At 41.2% G+C, this 27,692-nt stretch overlaps 3 protein-coding genes and 1 long non-coding RNA gene across 23 annotated transcripts; 2 read left to right on the top strand and 2 right to left on the bottom strand.

Moving 5' to 3' along the window:
- Positions 1-494: 494 nt before the first annotated feature.
- Positions 495-6,338, top strand: eef1b2 (eukaryotic translation elongation factor 1 beta 2). Its single transcript, XM_040123109.1, has 7 exons — positions 495-698; positions 2,780-2,902; positions 2,976-3,111; positions 3,187-3,253; positions 4,767-4,892; positions 5,974-6,041; positions 6,200-6,338. Exons 1-7 carry the CDS (start codon positions 619-621, stop codon positions 6,284-6,286), a joined length of 687 nt encoding a protein of 228 aa, XP_039979043.1. The 5' UTR covers positions 495-618; the 3' UTR covers positions 6,287-6,338.
- LOC120787449 lies at positions 4,902-11,242 on the bottom strand. 2 transcript variants are annotated; one of them, XR_005706929.1, is made up of 3 exons: positions 11,066-11,242; positions 6,181-6,282; positions 4,902-5,489 (listed from the first exon to the last, which is right to left on the bottom strand). It is a non-coding gene; the product is annotated as an uncharacterized LOC120787449 (long non-coding RNA). The 2 variants fall into 2 exon arrangements; XR_005706928.1 differs by having other exon boundaries at positions 4,902-5,502.
- Positions 6,900-15,502, top strand: zdbf2 (zinc finger, DBF-type containing 2). Of its 10 annotated transcripts, none has more exons than XM_040123096.1 (11): positions 6,900-7,062; positions 8,781-8,949; positions 10,480-10,520; positions 10,608-10,641; positions 11,521-11,617; positions 11,735-11,892; positions 12,024-12,576; positions 12,801-12,926; positions 13,243-13,616; positions 14,325-14,496; positions 14,567-15,502. In XM_040123096.1, the coding sequence occupies exons 3-11, from the start codon at positions 10,499-10,501 to the stop codon at positions 15,479-15,481; spliced, it is 2,451 nt and encodes an 816-aa protein (XP_039979030.1). In that variant the 5' UTR covers positions 6,900-7,062; positions 8,781-8,949; positions 10,480-10,498; the 3' UTR covers positions 15,482-15,502. The 10 variants fall into 10 exon arrangements, with proteins under 10 accessions (XP_039979030.1, XP_039979031.1, XP_039979022.1 ...); XM_040123097.1 differs by having other exon boundaries at positions 10,611-10,641; XM_040123088.1 differs by having other exon boundaries at positions 10,480-10,641.
- dytn (dystrotelin) lies at positions 15,429-27,692 on the bottom strand. 10 transcript variants are annotated; one of them, XM_040123100.1, is made up of 16 exons: positions 27,394-27,691; positions 26,397-26,433; positions 26,078-26,152; positions 25,236-25,437; positions 25,067-25,152; positions 22,627-22,706; positions 22,479-22,550; positions 22,236-22,399; positions 21,068-21,179; positions 20,851-20,984; positions 19,965-20,127; positions 19,801-19,853; positions 19,562-19,703; positions 17,218-17,647; positions 16,613-16,726; positions 15,429-15,536 (listed from the first exon to the last, which is right to left on the bottom strand). In XM_040123100.1, exons 1-15 carry the CDS (start codon positions 27,580-27,582, stop codon positions 16,632-16,634), a joined length of 2,034 nt encoding a protein of 677 aa, XP_039979034.1. In that variant the 5' UTR covers positions 27,583-27,691; the 3' UTR covers positions 15,429-15,536; positions 16,613-16,631. The 10 variants fall into 10 exon arrangements, with proteins under 10 accessions (XP_039979034.1, XP_039979035.1, XP_039979037.1 ...); XM_040123101.1 differs by having other exon boundaries at positions 15,463-15,488; XM_040123108.1 differs by lacking the exon at positions 15,429-15,536 and adding an exon at positions 27,049-27,260 and having other exon boundaries at positions 16,284-16,726; positions 27,394-27,496.

Below are 27,692 nucleotides of genomic sequence, written 5' to 3' on the forward strand. Positions count from 1 at the left end.
CTGATGTGAGAGAACTGATCATCAACAAAACAGTAAAGCACAAAGATCTTTGTAGCAAAGATGGAAAAACATTATTTACTGAGTTTCAAGGTTTGTTTCAAAATAGTAGTTTTGATTTTCTGACAAACATGACAGGCACTGGAAGCAATTTATTATTTTCTAGATATAAATAAATCCCGGCAGTATTATTTATATTCATGTATTTATTCATTTATTTATATTGGTTCGACAACCTGAAACCAGACCTGAACCATTACCTATCACTCTCCCAGAGACAGTTCTTCAGTTTCTAATCTAAACTTTATGAACTAAAAACTTTTTTATATCTGTAAAAATTTTAAACTAAAACGTTCCGACCACATCCCCGCTTTAAAAAATACACTCTGCATTTCTATTTATTGTATTTATTGTTTTTCAACTAATAAAATTGTTCAATTAATTAAAGTGATAAAGAAGGCACTTCCTCCTCCTCCAGGTTCAGCGGGGAGGAGGAGGAGGAGCGGTGTCCAGCGAGGAGGGGTCTGTCTCCGGGTATAAAGTCGGCTCTTCACGCCTCCTCCGTCCTTCTTCTTCGTCCTCCAGCTGCTCCTTGTACCTCCTTCCCTTTTCGCCTTCATCATGGGCTTCGGTGACCTGAAATCAGCCTCTGGCCTCAAAGTGCTGAATGACTTCCTGTCGGACCGCAGCTACATAGAGGGGTCAGTGCAGTAGGGACAGTAGAGACAATAGAAAGCAGTAGACACAGTAGAAACTACGATAGAGTTCTCTGCCGGTGTAGGCGGCGCCGCCATCTTGGCTCCGCGCTGATCTAATTTGGCAAACAGTTAGCTGATAGACTATTAGCTGAACGGAGTTTAATTGTAAAAATAAACCGACACAAAGGCTGGAAAATGTCTGCGATTCAGTCTGAGAGAGTGTGCATTTATAACTGACAAGTTAATGTTCGTTTTAAGTCTAATGTTTAAATAGGAGGTGAAGAAGCGCAAACGTGCTACCGTTAGCATGGTGCCGCATGGTGCTAACAGGCTAATTGATGCTACGTGTCATGAAGGCTGCAGACTGAGGGATTGATTAATTTCTTTAATCAGAGCACCAAAACTCTGCTATATATACTCTACTGCAAGTACTTTATTTTACCGCCGTGAAACTACTACTATTGTGAAACACTCTGTGTTTAGAGACCTAAACTCAGAAAAGCTGAACAACATCAAAATCAAAAAGTTATTAATCCATTAATGTGTCCGTAAAATGGTGCATACACATACTTTGGTTTTTAATCAATTACCGTTGATACACAACATTAGATGAACTTTATTAAACGTCAGAGGATAAATTCACAGCAGCACAAGATGAATAAAGACATTATCAATGGATAATTAATACATAAATTTCACAGGTTGAATACATGCATGATATGCGCAGAAGTGAAGTCTATTTTTAATTTATTTTTAAGGTTGCTTACAGCAGGCTGCAACAACGAGCAGGATTGCCACATGAGAAATCAACAAATTAAAAATACATTACTGAAGATTTTAATTTGCACATAAAGCGCATTCTGTGCTCATTGTAGCACCACAACTCAATTCTGAATTTAACAAATTATTAACAGTAGATTTAATCCCTGTTATTAACGTTATGTTGCTGGTAGTGCTGGGCGATATGGCCTATAAATAATGTGATCTTTTTAGGCGATATTGTGATAATCTATATATATCCTCAGATTTTGAAGTCTCCCCTAAAGCACTTCATAAATACTCTATTTAACCCTTTGATGCATCCAGTCACACCAGTATGATGATTCTAGGAGTTGATGCAACATGTCTGCATTAAAATTTCCTTGTTTTTATTCATTAGTGGTTTCTATTGGAACAATTTTAAACTTGCATGCAAAAAGGTGGAAATCACAACCAAGTTAAATTTAGCATTATTTAAACCAGGCAACTGCACATAAAGGCTTTTAACAGCTGTATAAAGGAAACTAATGGCTTGATGTAGCCCTACATGCTGTTTAGTTCTATAGAGCTCAAAGCAGCAATTTGTGCGTTCAGCATAGTTTAAAGTGCACTTTTGTGCCTTGTTTGTGACATGTCATTTCAAGTAGAGTAAAATAAAAATAGCATAGTGAGTGAACCAAAAAGGTCCAGGCTGTCACTGTGACAAACCACTCTGAAGAACAATAAGTCACATCACAGGGGGGTGTGTGTGGTAAATGACTATATTGCAAACATTTAGTTAAAGAAATTTTCTTTGCTTTTTTTCTCTCCTTAGAGCTGCCAGCATGACGGTCGTTTTGGCGTTTTGCTTCTCACTCTCTCCTTTGGCTCTCTCCCTCTCACAGACACAAAGAAAAACTTGCATACATACGTCACAAACATTAGCCCAAGAGAGTTGTCTGGATGCTCTGGGGGAGAGCAGGAGACGTGAAATGCCAAAGCGAGTCTCGTGCTGGCAGCTTAAAAAAAGAAATGCATGACAATTTGTACTCTGTGTTCAATATAGTCATTTTCTACATCCCATGTAGAACAAGCAGCAATACACTGATTATATTAGACATATCACCCGTTACTAGATGATGGGACAAAAAAAGTAGGACGTTAAAGCTTAGCAACCAGATGGTGAGCAAACAGTTTATATTAAGTAAAGACTGATGTTTAGGTGCATATTGATGGGGTAATTTAATTATTTTATGAATACTTCGTACACAATCGGAGCTGTGAACTCGAGATGACCAGTTCAGATGGTGTCAGTCAGTGATAAATTTTAAATATTCTGTCCTTAGGTACGTCCCCTCTCAGGCCGATGTGGCAGTCTTTGAGGCGATCTCGTCGCCACCCTCAGCCGATCTGCACCACGCCCTCCGCTGGTACAACCACATCAAATCCTATCAGGACCAGAAGAATAGGTGAGGATGGTAATATCAGGGTGGGGGTTCACAGGTGTGTGACAGCACTGATCTAAGCCCCATCTCATGTCAGTCTTCCAGGTGTGAAGAAACCTCTGGGTCAGTATGGTCCTGCAGGTGTAGCCGACACCACCTCTAGCTCCGCCCCCGCCGCTGCCTCAAAGGATGATGACGACGATGACATCGACCTGTTCGGCTCTGACGACGAGGTGAGGTCATAGACGACAGATGTCACAGTGATGTCATTCAGCCTGTTAACATTTGTCCCGACTTTTGTCGTTCAGGAAGACGCAGAGGCCTCCAGGCTGAAGGAGGAGCGTCTGGCAGAGTACGCCGCCAAGAAGGCAAAGAGTATGTTATCTCACAACGATCAGAACCAATCATATCAAACTCACAGGGCTGAATAGTTGACCTGCATTGGATAGACCAAACTAACCTCAGAAGAGCCCAAATCTGTTACATGAGAATGCTGTTGAAAACTTAGGCTTTGTCATCTAGATGTTTGGGGAAACTTTTTTTTTTTTTTAAACAAAATTGATATTGGTTAAGTAAACTGAGTTCCATATCTTATAAGTAGAACATGTACAAGGCTTCACTGCTTCAGTCATTCGCTGCTGTAGGATGAGATCAGTAGAAAAAATTACAATGACAGGAAAAAATGAGAGCGAAGACAGGAGGGGACCAGGCTCCTACACAGGAGTCGACTCCCGCTGAGGAGCTGGACCTCTGCAATAATGAGGGTCGCTCATAAAAACCATCAGCGAAAGACAAAGGGGTTTGCTGGTCCCTGAACACTCTAGTCCTCCTCAGAGACCCTCTCACGATCCGCGAACCGAGCCCCACGGGATACTCTGTGAATGGTGATGCCATTTTCCAAGAGATCTGATTGGTCAATAGGCGGAGCTTTTAGACACGTCGATCTGTTATCTCGAACATAACCTGATTCGGAGCAGGTCAGGTGTGCAGCATAAGTTACAATGGCGATATACCCCAGTAAGAAGTGAACCGCCGTGGTAACCCTGAGAACCCAGGGTTAAACCTGAAGTTACCTCGCAAACCACAAATCCTGCTCTGTTGTACAGATCTCTGGTCTCACTTGTTGAAATTACTTTGATAGACTAAAGTGGTTTTGTTTAGTTGGTAACCCACATAAGACTGGAGTTCTTAGATGGAATGAAAATCGTTAGTGGTGGTATAGGGTGAAACACTAAGCAGTACCACCCTCCTGTCATGGGACTAAAAAGGTTAAATTTAGCCTCTGATTGATTAACTTCAGTTTTAAGACTGGGTAACGGTAGGTGTCATTAGAGAGCAAAACACGATTCAGAACCACTCTGTCTACTGAACTATCAGGTCTAGTTTGTTGGAATTATCTTCTTCTAAATTACAAAATTTTATTTAGGTTCGCGCTGTTTAACTGAAGCGGTTAGTTTAAGTCTTTCGAAAGTTGATGTCATAATTGACATCTGAAAACTGGAGTTTTAATACTGAATGTCATTGGGGAGCCACCCGTCTATTGAATTACATAAACTAAACAGCATTAAACTGTATAGCTGGTGTAATTACAAACATATTTTTTTAAATACTTCTTTTCTAGAATATGACAGCTACTGTATTTTGAGTCAGATATTTGAGAGCTTAAAAAACCTGATAAAATACACTGAATAAAAAGCTCCTTAGCTGGACTTACATTTGTATTATGCTCTGATTGCCCGACTCTCCATGATGATCATCCTATCACCATCTTTCGACTGACAGTCTGATGGACACCTTATTTACCTGATGAGAGTCTTGGCCTCCAACCAGGGGGTCTTGTAGTGTAGAGCAGTTTCCATGGTAACATACTCTTCTCCCTCCTCCTCAGAGCCCACCCTCATTGCCAAATCTTCCATTCTATTGGACGTCAAGCCATGGGACGACGAGACAGACATGGCCACGCTGGAGGAGTGTGTTCGCAGTATTCAGATGGATGGGCTGGTCTGGGGACAGTGTAAGAATAATACAGTAATAGCATATTCTGCACGGCATATAATACTATTACATACAGTAATGTTGTATAGCGTACAACTGTGTTCAAAGGAAATGATCAGTTTAGTTTTTGTTTTTTAGCTTAAAATAATTGAATTATTAGCGTTTCTTCCAAAGTGGTAAAATTGAAAATTTAATGCGAAAAGCCTTTTTTATGTTTGACCTACTACAGTAATATTCAAGCTGTAAATAAGTGTTATGATTTTTATCTGCGGATTATTTCTCAGTTAATGTTTTTCATACTTTGACTCTAAAGTTTGATCAGTTTTGTTTTTGATATAGTGACAGATTCCAGTAAAGATTAAATGTCGAGTCAGCTTTAAGAAACTAAGATTTTTCTGATGACACTAAAATATTTAGTCAAAGAATTCATCCAAAAAGCAGAACAGTAGAAACAGAACCACAGACCCTGGATATGTGGGTTTTTATTTTGTTTTTTTTGTTTTTTTTAAGTGATTGCTTCAGTATTGATTAGTGATGGATGTCTGCAGAGTTGATGATGATCTAACTCACCATCTTTCGGCTGAAGATCTGATGGACACTTTATGATCTGAAAACTCTGGAGATAAAATCTGAAAAGTGATATTGCTTTTCATATTCTTTTACAGCTTAAATGCAAATAATTCTACATTACGTTAGTAGTAATACTAGTAGGCATCCACAGTCCAGACTACCAATTGTTAACGGAGCAGGGACGTCCCTCTGTCTACAAGAAACTCTTGAAAAATCATCTCTTTTGAGAGCACCTGCTCTCCTAACACCAGCACCCTAACAGGCATAACCAGCACTTACTGTGCACTTTAGGTGCACTTCATCTGATCACTTGCACTTTGTCTTGTTGAACTGATTTTAGTTTTCTTCAAAGTCTCCTATTGTACTGAATCTTTAGTGTTGTCCCTCACTTGTACGTTGCCTTGGATAAAGGTGTCTGACAAATTGAGTCAATGTAATACTGTGACCGCAACTTTCAATATTGACATCTATTGATTACAGTACATTGATCAATAACTGATCTGGTGTGACGTGTTATATTTTTCCTGTAGCCAAACTGGTCCCGGTGGGTTACGGCATCAAGAAGCTGCAGATTGGTTGTGTGGTTGAAGACGATAAGGTGATTTAAATTAAATGTTTAACTTCAACTGTGTTCACTACACATCTGATATTTACCTGAGTGTACCTCTGATTTTTACAACAAACACATTTAAAAAATAAATTAAAAATAAAATAAAATCTTTAAATCTATTTCTTACTTCTGTTTCGTGTTTTCAGGTGGGTACAGACATCCTGGAGGAGCACATCACAGCCTTTGAGGATTACGTTCAGTCGATGGATGTTGCTGCTTTCAACAAGATCTGAAAACGCAACAAACTTCAAATCATGTTCATAATAAAAAGCACTTCAACACAAAGTGAAGTTCTCTGTGGTTCTTTAGTCTCTGACATTAAGGGTTTTTTTTATTTTGTTTTTAAACCTCCAGTTGTCTCCAAAGTAAAGGTTTTATCAAACACAAGCTGACTGTTAAACTTATTTTAGGACTTGTCAGATGTCCTTGGAATATTGAAATTTTGCCTAAATTTCCCAAAATTTAGAGAATTATTTTACCTCCATACGTTAGTTGTAAGGGACATCTTAAATCGCTAAATATTTATTGGTCAAGCTCTTACTCATTTAAAAAAAAAAACTGGCCTGATATTCCACTGTTCAATTCTGTTTTCACTTAATTTTATCTGCCTACGTTAAGGTTTAGAATTCTGATAGGAGTAAAATGTAAAATTCAGGATTTTGTTTGTTTTAACTTAGTGTTGCATTTAAGTATACTGTATAGTTTTAGAATCAGAATGTAACCAGAGTTTGTCTGATTAAGTTATAATGAAAATAAAACGGTAAAGATTAGACAGTTAATTTAAAGGACAAATTGGATTAAACTCAGGTAATACAGGCATATTTAATGTTTTGTGGTTGTAGTGCCCGCTCTGACCCCGTGGCGGCAGCACCTCTCTGCTGCCGTGTCAGTTTCCTTCTCTGCCAGAGTTCGAGAAGAAGAATCAGACCGGAAACTAAACAGAGCGGCAGAGCAGCGCGCGGCGGAAGAAGCTTTTAATCTGTGAAAGTAAACAAATAAACAGCTGCAGGTAAACAAACTCATCGACTATCAAATATTCACTTCACTAACCTGATCCAGCCAGTCACCAATTATTTCGGACAGATGCTCAGCTAACAGGCTATTAGTATGCTAACAGCTAGCCGGCTTCTAGAGCTAACAGCAGCCGTAACGGCGGAGCTACGTCACCTGCAGCGTCACCATGGTTACCGTTACTTCGGTTTAACCCGAAACTAACCCGGGTATAATGAACCAGGTTTAAATTGACAGGTTACGATTAGTAGTTATCTTCGGAGAGTCAGCCAATCAGAGCGCAGTGAGTAGCGGCAGCCAGTCAGAGTGCAGGAAGAGCTGAGCTGTGATTGGTCAGAGCGGCAAGAGTAGAATCAATAAACAAATAAACAACTTCTTATTTAAAGACGTTTTAATTATTTAAACTTTTGTCAAAAAAAAAAACGTTCTTATGTGAAAAATATAAAGTTTATAGCAGAACCAGGAGAAAACCAACTTCAGTTTTTAAATAAAATTAAAAACCTTTAATCTGCCTTTCCATTTGGCTCTTTAAATATTATATTTGTTCTTTATAAACAATAAAACTGTTCACATGAAAAAGGATAACAGCTAAAAACATGAATTCGTTAATCATTCCATCGACAGATAATCGATCTATTTTTTTTCAATCACTGATTAACTGTTAGGTGATTTTTCTTTTTTAAAATTGAAGCTTACAGCTCTGGATGTGAGGATTTTCTTTTTTTCTTTGTCATAAATCACATTAAGGCTGATTTATGCTCATCGTTAGATACGTTTACGAATACGGAAAGAGCCTTCTGTCCGTTCTGTGTTCATTTCGTCCATATTTGTGAACGTGTTGCACCTGAATGCTTACAGATACAGAAGAAACGGAGCAGTGGCACCGGAAAAGGGGCGGCAGTGTAGCCAATAGTTCAAGTGAGACACAACCATAGGACACGACGAAAATGATTTTTAAAAGTCAGATTGTAATGCTGCCTCCGCTTTTGAGTCTTTAAGATGTACGTTATCGTGACCTTCTCCACCATCGCCATGTTTGTTTTTGTCCGAAACTTTTGACTCTGAGCTGCCGTCTAGTGGATGTATTGCTTAACATCCATGCCAACGTAAAGTACGCATGGAAGTATGTGGGCAGTGACTGTTAAATCGTTTGAAATGGACCTATTTTCGTACATCAAGGGATCATAAATGAGCCCTTAAACTGAATACTTGAACTGTTGGTCGTCGTCTAAATCCATCCGAGCACTTTCCTGTGTTTTCTGACATTTTATAGACAAACCATTCATTAGGTAATGGAGAAAATGATCAGCAAATTAATTGACAAATTGTAACTTGCATCTCTAGTTAAGACCTCAATCCGACTTTTTTGCGTTTGTTTTAACCCTTATGGTGTTTTTTTTTCTTTATTATATCGTGAAAATGTATGTTTCTTTTTCTTTGCAGTAAAACACAGCAGCGTCTCTGTGGATCAGACGTTAAGACACCAACCACGTTTTAAATTTAAATGTTTAAAATTTAACTTGTTGATTTCTGCAGAAACTGTTTTCAGTCATATTAGGCTGATGTAGAAATCTATAATTACTATATGGAACCCTATACATGGAAGTCTGTTATCAGATCTGTTCTCATGCTATATCATGTTAACCCTATATATGGACAATCTATAATTATAATAAAGTACAGTTTGAACACAGAGTTTGATGTTTCTGTTTGCAGCAGCCAACAGCCTGTAGCTGTTATTTCACCTGTCTCCCTTGTCAGGCTCATGGACTCTCCACCCAAAACTCTCAACTGGTTACCGTTGGTTACTGCATGGAGCGCTCTGATTGGATGGAATCTTCACTGACTGCATTGCCTCCAGGGGAAATGGTCGTTGTATTTATCTGTAAGTGATTTGACTTCCAAAAAACATCATGTTCTATTACTGATTTCAGATCAGGTATGTTTTTATGGAAAATATATTCTGTCATTTCAGATTTGTCATAGTTTTCCTCACTTATGTTGGTACTTAAGAATTTATTTTGCATTAATGTTTTAGTAGATGCAAACTTACAACATATACATACAAGCAGATGACAAATTAAAAGAAAAACATGAATAACTAAAGCACCATCGTGCATGTCCGGGGTGCTAGCAGGATGCCAGTTGATGCAGCTGTGCACTCACACAACCACTGGTCACTGCGCGAACGAGTAAGATGTTATTTCCTGTGTGGAATGCATGGTGGTGGACATGACATATAACACTGTGTATCACTTCCTGCGTCCAGTATGTTGCACTAGAGAACACGCACCAAACATGCATTATATTGTTGTATATCAAGTGTAGACAAGATCATGAAACATTTATGTAAATAAAATAATGATTTAACAAACTTTAAATCAGTTGTAGATTTAATCATCTAAAAATAAAGTCAACTACGGTTTTATTTTAACAATTTACATTTCTGTGGTGGTGGGTCCTCACATGTCAAGTCAACAGAGGCCTATGTTTGAAATAAATATGGTGTGTTTGATACCTTAATATAGTTTGGTTCAAGGTACCAACTCCATATTTTGTGCATTTACTAATTAAAATATTCTCTTTCCAGTGGTGTGATTGTTTTAGGGTAGACTTTGTCATAAATGGGAAATATGCACTTGAAATATCAGTGCAAAATCTTTTTTGAATTTTTTTTTTTTGATGCTCATAAATCAGAAATGTATATTTCTTTCAGACATGCACCTAGTTGCTAAGAAAGTACGATAACATGAGTATTATATATAAAAGTTTAAAAGATCTGATGTTCAGTGTGAAGCTATAGTGGGCTCCAAAGCACGAGAGAAGTTTTTTAATATAGCTTTCAGCAAGGCATAACTGTAGGCCAGCAATTATGCAACTATAGGCAAATCATTTTAGAAGTTAAAGACAGCTAATAGTGTAGAACAATCCCTGAAAATTTCAAGCATGTAGGATTTAATAGTTCAAAAGTAATGACTTATGGAACTCAAGAAGATACGAGCCAAAAATTTTGCACACTAGTTGTTGGGTACAGTGACATTATTTACATAAAGTGAATCTGTTGACTGGACATGGAATTACCCAGGTGTGTTTCAGGTCTGCTCAAGAAAAAAGCAGAAGAAATCTGCTTAAAAAATAAAATAAAATAGTGCAGTAAGATATTGATCTCAGGCTATTCACTATATATCCATTACATTTGTAAATCACCTTTAACAACACACTTTCTTAAACATGAATCCTCCATGTTTGTGTGGTTTTTCTGTTTTATTTTTCAGAGTCAGAAAAATCTGAATTTATCAGTGGAAATTCTGTTCACAAATCACAAACTGGTGATTATAATAAACACAGTGTGTGTAAACCTGATGGAGCTGGAGTTAAATAATAATAAGTGATATAATCTTTATGAGTGTTTCAGGTCTCCAGTCAGCAGCAGGATGTCAGACTCCTCTGATGAAGGTAAAAACTCAAAGCACACAAGTTTTATTTATTTTATATTTCATTCACTGATTATATTATGTGTGTGTCTTCCATGTGTATATTTAGCAGATGACCAGAGAAAAGCGGGGTCCACCAGCAGGTGAGTCTACCTGTCCATTATCCTCATTATTGGTCAGGGATTTTAGAAACACAGGTCAAGACTCCAGATTCCTCCATCAACCAAACTCTGTTCAATTTTCTCAGTATTAAAAAAAAAAAAAAAAAAAAAGCCACTTCAAGCTTCATATTCTATTTGTGTTTTCTATAATTTTAAATAATAATTTTATATATTTTTAAATCTTTGCATGATGTTCGGGTATCAGGTATTTCTGTTGGAAAATACTAAATAGAAATATTTTTATAGAACTTTTAGAAAATTAAAAATGTTGCCTCAGAGTCTTGGCTGTTCAGATTTCTGCTCTTTTTCCTGACGGTAGCAAACGGTCCAGAAGTTTAGTAGCTAAGCTAACAACAGGCTTACTGGTGACTGGATGACTGGTTTGTAGTTTGTGATAAACACCAACCTCAGACAGGTGTTCTCTGTATCCAGGTGAGTTCTTGCTGTGGTCGTCTTCTCGAAGTTTGACTTTGTTCTGAGTTTGTAAAAGCTGCTGCTCCACACCACCTGAGTTCACAGCTGTTTTATATTATAGTGAGGACCATCATCAGACCTGTGTTCCTGCCTCCTGCTGGTCTGGAGGGAAAATGTCCAACACACAATGCTGAATTCATTAAAAATCCTGATTCCTTCAGTCACCAAAGCTCTAAGATCCAGACTTAACATTTTAAAACGTTTGACACTGAGTGGACTCACTGCTGCACCTGCAGCACGCTTGCACTGTACACTCAGGTGTTGATGTATTAAAATCCAAATCTCCCAGTACACAGTTTGAGTTTACACTGATTTTTCACTCTATATAAACTTTTAATATTGATTATTGATCAGTGACAGATTAAAGATGTTCTCTGTGACTGACAGGATGTGGGCAGAGTCTCAGCCAGGTCCATCCAGGTGTCAGCCCAGCAGACAGGGTTACTGTGGATACTGCAGAGTCCTCTACAACAACCTGGACCAGGTACAAAACACACATACACCTGAGTCTGACTCATACGAACTATGATCCTTAGTCATGTGACCTGAACTGTCCAATCAGAATCAGTGACACGTTAACATCATCCTATTTGTGCCTCAGCATCTGTCCAGTCTCAGACACCTGGATTCAGTCGGGGCATCCTCCAGAGGCTCCAGCACCCTCTCCTCTGCCCGCAGCAGCCGGGCCAAACTAACCCTGCTGGAGCGCTTCCTGCAGGACGTCCTGCAGCACCACCCACACCGCTACAACGACCCCAGGTAACCTAAAACAAACGCACCCTACCTCTGCAACGGCCCCAGGTAACTAAAACAAACGCACCGCTACTATAACTGAAACAAACACCCCTGTCCTGTTGGTCCACATAAACCTGCATGTGTGTCTCCGTCAGGCCATCCCACGCTGACCTCCCATCAGTCTCCGCCCCTCCGTTGCCAAGGGCGGAGCTTGATGAACTACGTTTCTCTGACGAGGACAACCAGTCGCTGGGTACCAGAGAACACCTACCCAGCTCTGACAACGCATCCTGTCAGCCAGCCAATCAGCAGGAAGGCGACAGCACCCGCAGCCAATCAGGAGAGGGAGTCACAGAGGGGCCCATTCGGGATAGGCTGTCTGCATCAATCAGAGGGCGGGAGGACATAGGGCCTGCCCCCACAGGACATACACACTCACCACAACCCCAAGCCCCACCCCCGCAGTCTAAGGCCCCGCCCTCTGTTCATAGGAAAGCCCACAGGAAGACCAACAGGAGGAAAACCAGCGAGTCCTCATCCTCCTCATCTCCCCCCAGAGGCCCAGGCCAGGGAACGGGGAGAGGACCGGGGCCAGGGCCCAAAGACCTGAAGCCCTGGCTGAGCTGGCAGAAGGAGAGGAGGGATGCTCACAAAGAGGAGGCGTTCTCCTCGGACCATAGCGACCCCGTGGAACAGACCATCATGGAGGTTTGTCCCCATTAGAGTCGGTGTTTGTGTCTAACTTCAGCTGGTCACACAAATTGTCATCATGTTCCTACAAACCTTTTTCTTGTTCACAGGACTGATCTAGTTCACAGATGTTAAGATATTAAAATGATTTGTTAGAAGAATCTGTGTGAACGTAAATCTGAAGAAAGAATGTGCAGCAGATTAAAGTAAATCGGATGTTTCATGTGTGTGTTGGACCTCAGGTGATCCAGATGTGCTGTTATGGTGTCAATTCCACTCCCTGCCAGCAGGAGGAGGCCGAGAGCTTCCACTTCAGCCTTCCTGTCTCCACAGAAACACAGAGCGATGACTGGGACTCACCTGTGCAGGTACCTGTCAGACAGCTGGAGGAGGTTACAGATTGGGGTTGATACAGTTTTTCACCTCAGCCAAGGACGTTATGCGATTGCCCGTGTCTGTCTGGCGATTTGTTTATTTGTCAGCAGGATTATGCAAAAACCACTGAACCGATTTGCACCATACCTGGTAGAGGGATGGGGCATGGGCCATGGAAGAACCCATTAAAGTTTGAGGCAGATCCGGATGATTTTTTCCTCTGAAGTCTGATGTTTGACATTGAGCTTGGCAGAGGTCTGTGCTCTACTGAGCACATATTCTAGTTTTAGTTGTAATTTTTCTCTGCAGGTGGTGTTACAGCGAGCTCAGGCACTCAGGGACCAGAAGCCCGCACCCACACCTTTCCAGGTGAATTTGGCAGAGGGACGGGACCTGGGCCAACTGATGGACGTTCAGGTGGACCTGGAAGACCAGGTGTACTCATACCAACTCGACTCCACCCTCCTCAGGCGTAAAGCAGTGGGCGGGGCCAGGCAGGAGCAGGGCTTCTGGACTCTGCCCATAGAGCAGGTCCTGCCGGCCCCCGCATACATCCCAGAATCCTTTAGGGGGAAGACCTGGGCCCAGATTGAACAGGAGGACGAGGAGAAGGTGGACAAACTGGTCCGGCAGTTCAGACGGGGGAGATTCCTCTGCTACTTCGATAGTGAGTCTCTGGCCAGGTAATATCAGTCGCATACACGCTGATATATAGAATTATATATACAGTTACACTTGACATATACTGTAATATATACACTCATAACATAATTACAGTAATTATACCAGATTTTATAACATATACTTAAATAATAACCTGTACTATTACTAAACAGTATGGTCTAAAAAGTAACATGCACTTAAATATACATGTACAGCATGTATAACAAGTATAAGAAGTAGTGAGTATAATATTAGTTGACATATAGTGAGACATTCGCTTTTATGTTTATATACTTTAATACATCATCTAACTTACTGAATTCCCATTTACTTGTAAACATATTAACATACACTGTATAGTCTGACATTCTATAACATAGCCTTTGTTACAAATATATATTATTATTCAGATACTTGAATATTAATTTACTGGAACACAGTCTAAAATACACTTGAGTATGAACATGTAAGGTGTGGACTAACATATCCTGTAATACATAACTAAATATCACTTTCATATGTACCTCTATTATCAAATATGGTCTCAGACTTTTGGACCCCACTGTATATTGTAATATACTGTTATTTTAAAACATTTAATCATACATACCCTAATATATAGTATAAATTTACTTTACTCTAATATATATTTATACATTTTAATGTAACAGTCTTTTATTTAAAATTTTACTGAGTTTTTGTGTTTCTGATGATGTCATCGCTGTCAGGTACGGTAGGAGGAGCCAAAACAAGAAGGGGCTTGGCGAGAACAAAGAGGCAGAGCCAAACACTAGTGTCTTGCCCTTATTGGACCGTGATGACGAGGACTCTCTGTATGAGAGGAGGAGGAGGAGGAGGAGGAGGAAGACTCGGGGCTTCAGAGTGGCATCCAGGTGTCAGGTGAGCCAGACAGAGAGTTTTCAGTTTTGAATTGTAAGACAAACATCTCACCTGTTTTTTTTTTCCCCAGGTGGTTAAAGTGAGTCACAGCACTCAGACCGTTCAATTGGTTGTCCCAGCTGTCCGTCAGCCAGCTCCTGAGACCCTGCCCACCAGTGTCCCTGCCCCCAATCAGGATGCAGCAGAGAGGACACCTGAGTTGCAGACATGGCGCTGCCTTCCTCTGTCGTACTCCAACATCATCACACCTGTGCAGCCTCGCACCTCTCTGGTCTACTTACTCTGTTCCTCCTCAGGCCCCGCCCCTGCCTGCACACCTGCATCAGGCTCCGTCCCCAAACGTTGCAGGAAGAAGAGGCGTCCGCTAGACCTGCAGGGGTTAAAGGTCAAATACAAACGGCTTCCTGTCAGATTCTACGACCCCGGCACCAACCGCATCCTGAAGAACCCACCCAAAGGCTTCTTGTGGCGCAGAAGTCCTGGCCCCTCAGGCCCACCGCCGCCCTGCGTCCGTCAACTGTTTCGAAGCCTGAGTCCAGACTTGAACACCGACAGAGCGCCGGGGGAGGGGGCTGCAGGGTCCTCTAGAGTCAAAGGTCAAACGTCAGCAGACACCCCCTTTAGCCAAAACAACAAATTCCTCCTGAGCACGCTCAGTAGGGACTCGGCACAGGCCGATACACAGGACGCAGCCAGGAGGCGGGGCAGAACGTCTAAAACCCCGCCCCCCCCACCTCACAGCCGGTCAGAGCGTGGGAGAAGAGTGAGGAAGGAGAGGACATGCCCCCCACCCTCAAAGAGAAGAACAAGGGCACAGGCCATGCCCCTGCAGCCCAGGAGAGAAGGTCTACGACGCACAGGACCCAGCAGGAATGTCACCGGCTCCAGAGGCCCTGCCGTCCTGACCCCCACCCCACATCACTCCCCGTCACCCCGCCGGGGAAGGGCTCGGAGGGGGCGGACCTGCGAGAGAGGTCGAAGGTAGCGAACACCTGAACAAGAAGCGGGACACCTGTCCATGTAGCAGCCTCATTTATAAACTGTAAAAATCAAGGATGCATTCACTTGTAGCATAAAACTCAGCACGTTAAATGATTTGTAAACATTGTTTCGACCATTGAACCTGATCGATTTGATTATGACTCAATAACATGCAGCAGGTTTCAACATCAGTTTATAAACGAGGCTGCCTTTCTGCTGATGCCAATGTTACGATGAAATCATCTAATCAAGCTGAAATGTCATTTTACATTTGTGTGTTAACGATGGAACAAAAGTAACATTTAAAAGAAAACTAATCTCTTTTTTCTTGGTAGACAAAATTGAATTTAAAAAATATTAAAAATTTAATCCACTCATCATTTATGACACGTCTGTATGAGCTGAAGTTAAGACATAATTATAATTTACAGTAAGAGTCCAGTGTGAAGTGACCGTTGTCTGATTTGGCAAAAATTCCACATTTTGAAACATGAAAATGAGCTTTAAAATTTTTAATTTTAAGTCTGTTGTATATAATAAAAATGAATTTCAAAATGTTTGTGTCGCAATGAAAATGATAATTGGATTTTAAGATTTTAATTTTAAGTTTTTCATGTATCATGAAAATGAGAAAAAACACTTTACCATAGTGCGATTGTCATTAATATAAAAATGAAAACTGGATTTTAAAAATATTGAAGTATGAAAAAACCAAAAAATGATTAGATTTTAAAATTTCAATCTTGTGATACGTCGTAAAAATACACAATACAAAATTGGATTTAAAATTTTAATTCTGTCATAAATCATGAGAATAAAAATGAAAGTTGGATTTTAGAATTTTATTTTTTTCAAAACTACATCCTGTGCACACAAATGGAAAATTAGACTTCAATTTCATTAATTGATTTTATAATAATTTTGGCAGCTGTATGTTTCTATAACAGTAAACACAAATGGAAGTTGTGTGTGTCAGGTGTGATGGCCTCTCGTACCTGTTCTACAGGTGCTGATGTTGTTTCGTTAATATCAGACGATGTCTCTGTCTCATGTTGATATCAGAATTTTTTCTACCTTTACACTTAAGTTTATTTAATTATCAATAAGTTAATATTGAATAAACAGTTTTTATAACCTGAATGTGACTGGCCTGGTCAGTTTGTGTTTGTTCTGACCGCATCAACCAAGTGGTGTACCGAGTCTCCCACTTGGTCTGCAGCCTCCAGAAGCTCCGCCCTCTTCCTCTCACCTGGAGACAGAAAAATTAAAACCATCAAAATTAAATATTTTGCTGTATGGAGTCAGTTTGTTGTCTGAAATCATTTAAATTAACAAATTAACACATGCAACCAGTTTAGATGATAAAGTTTTCAGTCAGGCAGGTGCGAGTTCACCTGACATTAAAAGGTGTTTCTGACAGGTGAGTTTAACCCTGACAGAGCCACAGAGAGTCCCATCTGTCTCACCTGTCTGTCAAATTCAAAGACCGTTATTGGTGTGACCATAATAAGACCTAGTGTTGTCAAAGCTCTGTGTGCATGCTGATATTTCACCGTCGGAATATTTATTATTGAATCAGGGAAAGAAAAAACAGCTCCATATCTGTAAAAATCAACAATTCAGAAAATGAAACTGTTGAACTACAAATAGTTTTTCATAATAAAAAACTGTATAAAAAATTAAAAAAAATTACGAAAATTACGAAAATTTAAAAAGTGAAAAGAAATGTCTCTTTCTCACCTGTCTGTATCTCACCTGTGTCTCTCTCTCTCCACCTGTCTGTCTCCATCACGGTCTTCAGTCTGTCTACTGTCTCCTGCAGCAGCTCCTCTGGACTACACATCCCATAATTATCCTCCTCTTCTCCAGACAGACAGGTCTCTTCTTCCTGTAGACATGCCGCCGCCGGTCCATCCTCTCGTCGTATTGGACGACAGAGACACCTGTCACCTGCAGACCCCTCCTCTTCCTCCTGACAGTGGATGTCATGTGATGGGGGCAAGCCCTGGTGGATTGTGGGAGACTGAGTTTGTAGTTTGTCCTCGCTCCACTCGTCCTTCATCAACACTTCATCCTCTTTATCCTCCTCAGGCTTGACCTCATCTCTCTCCGTGTCGACGCTGTGTGGCGTGTTGTTGGCATGTTGTTGAGCCTCCATCTTGTTTAAAGCCTGAAGGAAACACGAACAACTGTCAGAAAATATCTGGTTCTCTGATAAAAACTGAAGGAGAAAAAGTCAACTACAACTCCCAAGGTGCATTACAGTAAAAAACAGCCAGTAACAGTAGTTCTTGTTCTAAACCTTTCTTCAGAGTGAAATCTGATAAAACATCCAGCAGTTTGAAATCAGTTCACGTTATGATTAAAAGGTCAGTTTGGGATCAGGTCAGTGACCTCAGAAATAAAGTACTTTAACTAGACCTGAAAGCGGGTCTATCAGGGTCCGAGCACCAGACGAGTCCGAACAAAAGGCCTGACAACCTGAGGCAATCAGGAAGCCTAAAACTTTTATTTTGGAAGAAAATGTATTGCTCTCAATCTTCAATCAGACGTACTTTCTGGGAAAAAAAAAAAAAAAAAAACACACGACAAATCGATGCATTTTGTCCCAGTTTAGTTTCACAATACTTAGGAAAAACACATCCTCAACAAAAACAAAACATCAGCGCAAAAACAGTTTCAAAGTGGGAGGGGGTTTATCCTTCACAATGATGAGGAATAAGATATGTATCACTAGAATAAAATATGTTGATATTTCTAATGCTGAAATATTTGGAAAACATCTTGGATTCAGAACCACTTTTAGATGAAATTTACTTCCAAAAAAACAAGAACAAAATAATTTAGTAGAGGATTCTTATCTCTGACTAGTTTCTTGTCCATAGCAACAGCAGCTGAGGCTGATGGGTACTGTGGTGTTCAGAACTGTCCACCAAACTGACAGAAAAAAAAAAAAATCAGGAACAAAGTTGAAACTAGACTTGGAAGCAGGTACGTAAGGGCACCTTACGTACCTTCACTTTATGAACAGGACACTAGATGGCAGCACGAGGCCAGGGAAAGTTGTGTCATAAATTAAGTTTTAAAAAATTAAAATAAAAAAATAAAAAAACAACTTGACATATTTTCAGATTATCTCTTACACTGGTATCAAAATACTAAAGTATAAAATGGTTGTTCAAACTAATCTGGTGATAATTGTGTGCTTAAATACTGGGAAAATGTTTTGTTTGAGCTACAGAACCGCATTAGCTGAAATATAACAGAAGAATTGAACGACACAATTAATTAAAATGTGAGCAAAAACAATAGGGTTTCTACACAGATGGTATTGGATAACATATTATAATTCACACCGATGGTCAGAACCTAAACCTGTGATCTGGTTCAAAATTCCAAGGATGTAATAATAATACGCTGAGGAACATCGGTGACATTTAAAGTCACTGATGTTCGTCATTGATGGTCGCAGATGAAACCAATCAATGCGTAAACAGTTGAACATATAACAGAGAGAGTCCATTGCTGTCTCTCTAATCAGGGTCGGTATCCTTCGAAGGATGCGGTCTACGAGGGCTATGAGGCCGTGGCCTTCAAAATGAGACGATATGGCCTATGGAGGATTTCCCATTTATCCTTGGACGCCATGTTCTGTTTTTGAAAAGTGATTCCAGTGATTGATCGCCAGCGTGCAACGAATCTTGAGATAAGCCGGGCCGCGACGGAGCCACTGTATGAACCACTGGATCCTTCGTTGTCCGGGAAACGAAGGCCGCATTTCTCAGCCGCAGTTGAAGGATCCTTGGAAATGGGACGTCATCAAGTGGCTTCATGTTCTCCTATTTTCACCGTCCTCACTTGTTATCTGACAGAAACGTCACCGGCCAGTGACATTTAAACTATAAAAAGACCTTTAGTGTGACTCCAGCCTCCTGCCGAGGATCACAAATTCACTTTTATCATCAAACTCCTGCTTTATTTACAGTGAACATCACAGCCTGGATACGACACCACCAACAACAAGACTGTCAGAGCTGCTCAGGTGTCCCCTGCCCAGTCAGGTGACCCGTGAGTGTTTATTTACCTGTGTGAGCATACCCTGCAGACGGACGTTGTGTTGTCTCAGTGTTTCCATTGTTACCTCCATCTCCGAGCACCTGTCCTCCAAGATGCCCTGCTCCGATTGGACGGTGAGCCGCAGCACCTGCATCTCCCGCTCCAACAGCCTGAAGACGGCAAAACAAACAAACGAATAAAAACAAAGACGATGAACCACGAATCCAGACTCGTTTCTGATTGGTTGTTACTGGATTTCAGCCTCACCATTTGTCTCTCTGCAGGTTTCTGACCTCAGTCAGCAGGGCCGACGCCTTCGACTGATCGACAACAACGCAACACGTATTATATCATATTACAACAACCGCAAACATCTAAACAGTCAGTGACGTCAACGACCTCCTCTGAGGTCATTGGAGGTCAGAGGTCACCTGCTGAGTCGGCGTCTCCTCGTCAGTCTGCAGAGCTTTGGACGAAGACGGGCAGGGGGGAGGTCGCACTGAGGCATCATGGGAAACATCTCTGTCGGAGGAGCGACTGTGACAGACAGCTGAGTCAGCCAATTGTGTTGCGGCGTCAGAAGAGGTCGGAGCACTGAGAAACAGACGTAGTTAATGAGTGTGTTCGCTTAAAAACAGGTCTAACGACTCCATTTAAAAACAGAAAGAACTTCAACCGGTCGTTCTAGTAAAAACTAGAGACCACGTTACGATGGGATCAGAGCAGCAGCGACGCCCGTGTCGACGTTCCGACCTACAACTTGTTACTGCATCATTTCATGAGTACTCATGGGTCGGACCACATCCATCTACAAACTCAGACCTGAGACCTTCACTCTGGTCTCAACTCCAAACCTAGAAAGTTTCCTGACTGTGTCTTCCACAGTTGTGACGCTATCATGGAGACAAAATCCGTCCACAGACAGACACACAAACACCTGCAGAAGTCCTCAGAACCACCTCTGCGCTACAGTAGGTGTCTCCAGGACAACATTCTGCCGTGATGACACACACACACACACACACACGCTGAATACAATACCAGCCCTGCTGTCACCGCTGGTAATAAAAGGTTTTTAATGGGTATGTTAATTGTAAAAAATTTGTTTAATGACGTATTTTATTAAAACCATTTACCGAATGTGTTTGATTAAAAAGGTGTTTAATGAGTGCATTTAAAAAAAAGAGAGGTCTTTTAAAGTTTTTAAACATAAAGAAAGGTTTTTATGAGTATGTTTATTTAAAAAAGATGTTTAATTGGGTTGTTTAATGAAGGCTGCTGTGAAACATTTTGACACCAATTGCCCACCTGCCTCACCTGTTCTGTCTCTCCCCTGGCTCCGCCCACATCAGGACCCTCCTCCTATCGGCCTCCCTCTGATTGTATCGCCGTGGCAACAGGGTGTGACGAGCGCTGTGCACTAGTGAGCTCAGAGACTCCCTCCAGGTCGGCTGATAGAGACACAGACTGAAGACTAGAGACCTTTACCTGTAACTCGTATTCCTGATTTGTCTGTACCTGTCTGTGTTTTTACCTGTGTGCAGAACTCCAGCACTGGATGGTGGGTTTTGTGTTTCCTCGTCTGTCGGTCGCTCAGGAAGCAGCTCTGACACACATGGACGTTCACACACTTCATACAGCGATACCTGAACCCACACACACACACACACACACACACACACACACACACACACACACACGTGAATTAATCATGAGCCATGCTGCCCTTTACTTTGTCTTACAGGATCACCTGGTGAAGATTAAGTTTGTCAGAAATCAAACAGTGACATATTTCTAATGTTATTCTGTGACTGAACCATATGTACGTCGTCACTGTTCAGAAGGACAAAGTGACCAGCAGATGCAGAGTTACAGTACAGAGGCACATGAAAAACACTTCAACAACGAAAGACAGAGGAGCAATGATCTGACTCTGAGGCATAAATATTGGCATAAAATAAGAGGAATTTGTCTTTAATCTCTTGTTAATTAGTAATTATTTGACCGGCCTCCAGCTTTTCTCCCCGTTTATAAAATCTGTCCACTCCAAAATGGAGTGGATTCATCTGCAGACAGAAGATGAAAATCAAGTCGGAGGGGATACAGATCAAATTTTAGGAACAGATCACCAGTACTCATTAAGACTTCCCTCACAAAAGGAGACATAATATTTGGTATTGATTTATTGGGTTTTGTTACGCACGTCAGCAGTGAGACCCTGTCAACTGATCGATAATCTCAGAAAGCCGATCCGACTGCGATCAGTTATGAGATGTGTTGCGTAAGGTCATTTCCCTGAGAACGTGGAGTTTTAGAGCCTCTCCAGACTGAATGGTTATTATTTAGCAAAATAAAGAATTCTGAGTTGAAGTCAACGTAGTGGCTGACTTGAACACTTGACCCACCGGCTGTTGTGTAAAAGGAGATGATCCTGATTCGGGTAGAGTTTACACTGTGGCTTAGTCTGGCAAAGTCTAGTTTAACCCTGGTTCATTTGATCAAGATATAGATTGGTTATATTAAAAGAATTGTTCTGACAATGTTTTGTTCACCTGAGAGTGGTGATGGGGAAGGTCCTACAGGTGTGGTAGAGCAGAGTCTAGTTAACCCTCGCTAGAATCTCCTTTAACTCCAGTAGAAGTATTACAGGTTCTGATTGGACAATGTTTTAGTTTTCTGCTGATTTGCTGATGTTTGATCACCTGAGTCCGGTGATGGGGAGGGTCTTGCAGGTGTGGCAGCGCACTGTGTGACTGACGTTCTGACTGACAGACAGCCGGTACAGACTGGGTAACCATAGCAGCAGGCGTGGCTCACTGCGCAGCCATGACAACACGTGTTCTTCACTCGCTGTCGGAGTCAACACCTGTAAACACACTGGGTCAGTGCGTTTCCATGACGTCCACCAATCACCTGCAGCCGGGCGTGTTTCTCTGTGTTCTCACCCCGTTAAAACACGACCTCACCGCCGCCTCCACGCCGCCAAAAACTACTTCCTCCTGCACCGCCGCTGGAACCTGAACACGTGCACATGTTAGAGAGAAAGCAGGGGGAGAAAGGCACGCTGGGAAATGCAGTCTGTACTGTGTTTACCTGGCTGAGGTCCTGCAGTAAGGACCTGAGTCCAGACCTGCTGACGGATCCTGAACCGTTCTCTGAAACACTCACCAGAGCTGGAGCAAAATAACAGAATGTATTTTATACTGGAGGAAACATAATCCTCACATTAACATCAGTTGTGTATTTTATACTGAAAGAATTTCTCAGCTTTTAAACTTCCTCTCAGATGAATAAATAAAATAATTAAAAGCTAAACTCTAATATCTAAATCCCAAAAATTAAAATGTAGTATTTATTAAATAAAAATGTATTTGTTACCCGAGGTACGTATTTTTCAAAATGATGACATTTTCTCATGGGGTGGCCAGTTATGACTAAATGTAAGACTGACATTATCCTATGTTGTTCTTATTCTCTTAGGGCCCCTGTTGTTCCTAATTTACATAAATAATCTTCCTAATGGAATAAGCTGACATCTGTTATTTTATTTGCAGATGAAAGGATAGTATCTTTTACTACCAAAGAAATCTTGATATCCACGTTGACCTGTAGAATAATGAACTAAAACATCTCTGAATGGCTTAAACCTTAACACTGGTGCTAAAAAACACCTCACTATCATGCAGGTTTGTACGCACGTATACCGAGGTTGAAACACTCTAAACAAGGGCGATGGGAAAGCTGGGAGCATTTGTCATTTTATATAAATGAGCTCTATTCCTGATAATGTCTATACTATACTATACTATATACTATATACTATATACAGCTATTTAAACTAAGTTGGGAGGGGATTTTCAAGGATCAATCTGGCGTTATTCTACATTTTTGTGATAGACATTAAATCCTTCAGGTTTAGACGCAAACCAGTAGTGCAGGGTATCTCAAACTTATTTACACAAAGGTCTGCATCTGACTGTTATTCATGGTCAGAGGTTGGTGATAAACTAACATGAAATAACACTAAATGATGATAATAATAATAATAATAATAATAATAATAATAATAATATACGTGTCCGTCAACTCCTCTTTGAATACTCGATTTTCTTGGTCAACTTTCCTTTTCTTCGGAGATTTTCACTTCACTGGCGACCCGCCGTGTGCTGCCTGCTGGTAGGCTACTGGTTGTCTACAGCAATTCAACGGTCAACGTTGTTTTGGCACACGCCCCATGTGACCCGTGAACTCGGAAGTGTGATTACACTACAAACGTCACATCAGCTGTTCTTTGGTGTAACGTTAATGCCTGTTAACACACAGCCCTCTCTACAGCATCTCACGTTGTCATGACAACGATGTCAACGATAGGGAAATAAACATTAGAAACCGCATTAATCTGGGACAGAATCGCTGTGAATGATCTCCAGCTACACTCTATATTCAACGTCATTATTTCAAAATAGAAAACGTTACACTTCATAACGTATTGTATTCATAAGTGGTCTGGGTCTGGATTGACTTGCCATTCGGTCCGGGATCCAGACTTTGAGAAGTCATGCAATGGGGTGTTAGTCCATCTCTCAACACTTTCTGACTTCCCTATTCTGCCTGTGGCTCTCAGCTCTGAGACCAGTGGTTCCTACTGAAGATAAAAACATCTCACAAAGATATAGCTTCATTTTAAAAACGGCTCAGTAATTTTCCTAAGTCAGAGTGTCACTGTAGTTTTTAATCAAATGTTACACGGGGGGGGCAGTGCATCTGTCGGGGACTATTTTCAGTGGCGGATTAATCAACATATGGTGCCAAGTTAAAACATTTTTTAGAGCAGAACAACTTGACAGCCAGCATACACAGAGCAACATGATCATCACATTGTCAATCAGTACATGTTTCCTGTCAACAACTACTTGTGGGGTTCCTCAGGGCTCATTTCTCAGTCCTTTACATTTTCAGTTTACATGCGAATACATAATACACCACATTTCCTCAAATAGTGACCAGGGCCTTCATTTACTTCCACTGCAGAAGACACCAGGCCTTGATTTCTAGTTCCCCCTTTTTGATCAGTATAATAATTGGTCAGATTTTAGTACCAAGCCTCGTTTTGATCTGTTCCCCGATTGTCCTGTTAAAGTTACCTCACTACACCGTTAATACAAACTCAACACTTCCTTTAGCCGGTTCTAATTAAAAGCCCTCTAGTGTTTCAGTGGAATGCAACCCTTCATTTCTTAAGGGGGCTTTTATTGTGAAACATTCGCAGGCGTACCATGTGCAACAACGGCTGGACGGGATTAGAGCGGTAGAAATGTACATTATGCATAACTGGCATGCACATTATATGACAGGCACCGGGAGTTTATCCACCTTGTTATTTGGGGGCCGGTTTCCGTTTGTTCGTGTCGACCACGACCCCATTTTCATAGACCAGGCTGTCAATTGACTACCGGTTTTTATTTGAGGAAATAGACTATAAAACTTGTTTATTTCTCCATAAACCATCAGACCTTTCCTCAGGGTTTCTCACCTCTGTATTTTTCCAGCAGAGTGTCTGAAGACAGAGCGATCAGAGCAGTCTGGAGAGAACCAGCAGATACAGAGCCAGTCTGAGTCCTGAAACAAATACAGAGATATTCAGATATATTGACAGTGTTACTTTGGGTAAACAGACTGATGACCCGTATATAAACTCTGACCGGTCGTAGAGCCTGAACATCAGGCTGCAGGACTCCTCTGGAGCCTCCGCAGTCACATGACTCGGCACTTCCTGTGACACAATGTGAAACATTCTGTTAAGAGTCAAGGTCACGTCCTCCCAGTTCAGCCCCACGTCCTGCTGCTGAGTCCCGCCCACCGAGCGGACAGCCGCCATAATGTGTCGAACGGACACAACGTCCACTTGAAACACAAAAACACATTGTGCTCAGACTGATTTACATATTTATATTTAGTTAAAAATTATCATCTGTTTAAGTGGAGAAACATTTCCTGAGGGAAGTGCGAGTTATCGCTACGATCGATCACCAAACACGATTTTTTATGACTTTTTGGTGCCGAACTTTTAAAATTTCCCATCTAGTTTGACGATTGCACCGGATCATAGACACACAGACAGACGGAGGATCACATACTCATAAAGAGGATCACAGACTCCATAATTAAACTGAGACAGATTTACTTTCCGACAGTGATTTGTAAAGGATTAAATATGATAAAAATAAGATTAGACTTTACCGATCACCAGAGGGGAACAATAAATAGAAAACATAACCGGATAAATACATTTGAATTCAATTAAATAAGAAATATAATATATACCACTATATACCACTTCAAGTTGACATTCCAAGTAACGACAATCAGTGTTGTACTTAAACTGATAGAGTAGTAGTGTCTCAGTGAAGTGACAGTTGTGTGTTTAGTAGCAGCAAAGTCAGTCAAGTGCATGTAACACTATACCATTTACAGGAACAGCATTAACAGTATTAATAACAATATTTACAGTTGGTTTATAATCTAGCCATGTTGTGATACTCACTGTTACAGAGTTTCTGCAGGGATCGAAGCTTCATGGCAGCTCTGTAAGCGAACGGACGGATTTCATTCAGCCCCTCTGCACAGAAAATAGGACGTAAAGAACAATAAGACAATTACAAACCTTTTCTGTAGGAGCTTTCTGCTGAAGGTGCCTGAGCGCTAATGCCTCTTTCAATTCATCGATAATACAATACAACACTTATCAGTCATTAGCAGCTGCTGTGGTTGCACGTTTGACCCTCAGCATCGGCAGCTGCCTGTCTGTCTTTCATTTGAGTTTAATGGGTTCTGACTCTGTTCTACAGTAGAGATTAGTTTACCGATGCCGTCCAGCTTCATGATGAGTTTCACGCCAGTCTGCAAAAAAAAAAAAAAATAACATCAAGGCAGGTTTAGTTTGGTTATTATTCCTTTTTGAAAAAAGCTTAGCAGTGTGTCGTTAATGACAAATCATGTAGACTTACTGATCCTTTTTTAATTTTTCTGGATCCAATCAAAACAGTTTTAGAAATTGTGTTTTTCAGCCAATGATTTCCGTTTCTGAATCGCTGAACGGAATGTTTTGTTTTTGTTTGTGATGATTACTTCTGAAATGGGTTAAGAAGTTATGATGCTTTTGGGAAATTTTAGATTTAAACAGGTTTGTAAAATGGATTTTATTATGATTGTCTCAGCAAGCGACTCAACAACACCAGGGACTCATCAGGAGTGTGATGTTCTACTTGTTATTCCCGGCTCATTCAGGCCATAGCAGAGATGCGAGGTCAACACAGTACCAAAGTAAGAGAGCAATTTATTAATAACTGAAAATTAGCAAAGCAAGATGCCAGAAGTCAGAAGTCAGCAGTCAGCGGTGAAGCGTGGGGTTGGCGGCTACGCCTCCAACTACATGTGTCCTGAACAAAGGACAAACTAAACACAAACAAAACTAACAAAATGAAGTGGGTGCGTCGGTCATTATGTTTTCCCCACCTTTAATATGACTAAAGTCCAGCGTGCAGGGCTGAAAAAACAGTAAACAACGTAGAAGCCTCTAGTTAGCCTTCTGCACGCTGGACAGCAAAGTCACAGGGTTAGGATCTGCATGAAGTGTAACTGGCAGTGATCCATCAGGGGGTCCAGCATCCTCTGCGTCTGCGACGACTAGGAATTAACCTGCTCCACCAGATCTGCCTGCTGAGGGTCTGACAGATGAACCGACTGTGACAGCAGGTGCACTTGCAACATCAAAACCTTCTGGAGACCAGACTCCAGCTGTGGCTACTGGCCTCGCAGACTCCGGTGTAACGTGTGTGAGGAAGGTGCCTCAGCTCTTACCTGAGAGGCAGAGTGAACAGAACGACAGGGCTTCAACAGGTTTACAAGACACCGCTGCACCTTCGTCCTCAGACAGGACTCTGGACAGGACTCCCCCTCCTTCCGTCCCCGCAGTGGAAAAACCAAACGTCTGCTGCTAAACAGACAAAGTGAAGCCGCTGAATGATGAATGAAGGTTTCATTTATCATCGCAGCTGCTTCTCACCTGTCAGGCCCGCTCACCTGCTGTCTGTGGACCAATCAGCAGGCAGCAGAGGGCTGACATCGCCATCGTTCAACCCCGTGAACAGAGGGCAGGT

This window comes from Xiphias gladius, unplaced genomic scaffold (assembly GCF_016859285.1).
Source record: "Xiphias gladius isolate SHS-SW01 ecotype Sanya breed wild unplaced genomic scaffold, ASM1685928v1 HiC_scaffold_1475, whole genome shotgun sequence".
In the NCBI taxonomy this organism is placed as follows: Eukaryota; Metazoa; Chordata; class Actinopteri; order Istiophoriformes; family Xiphiidae; genus Xiphias; species Xiphias gladius.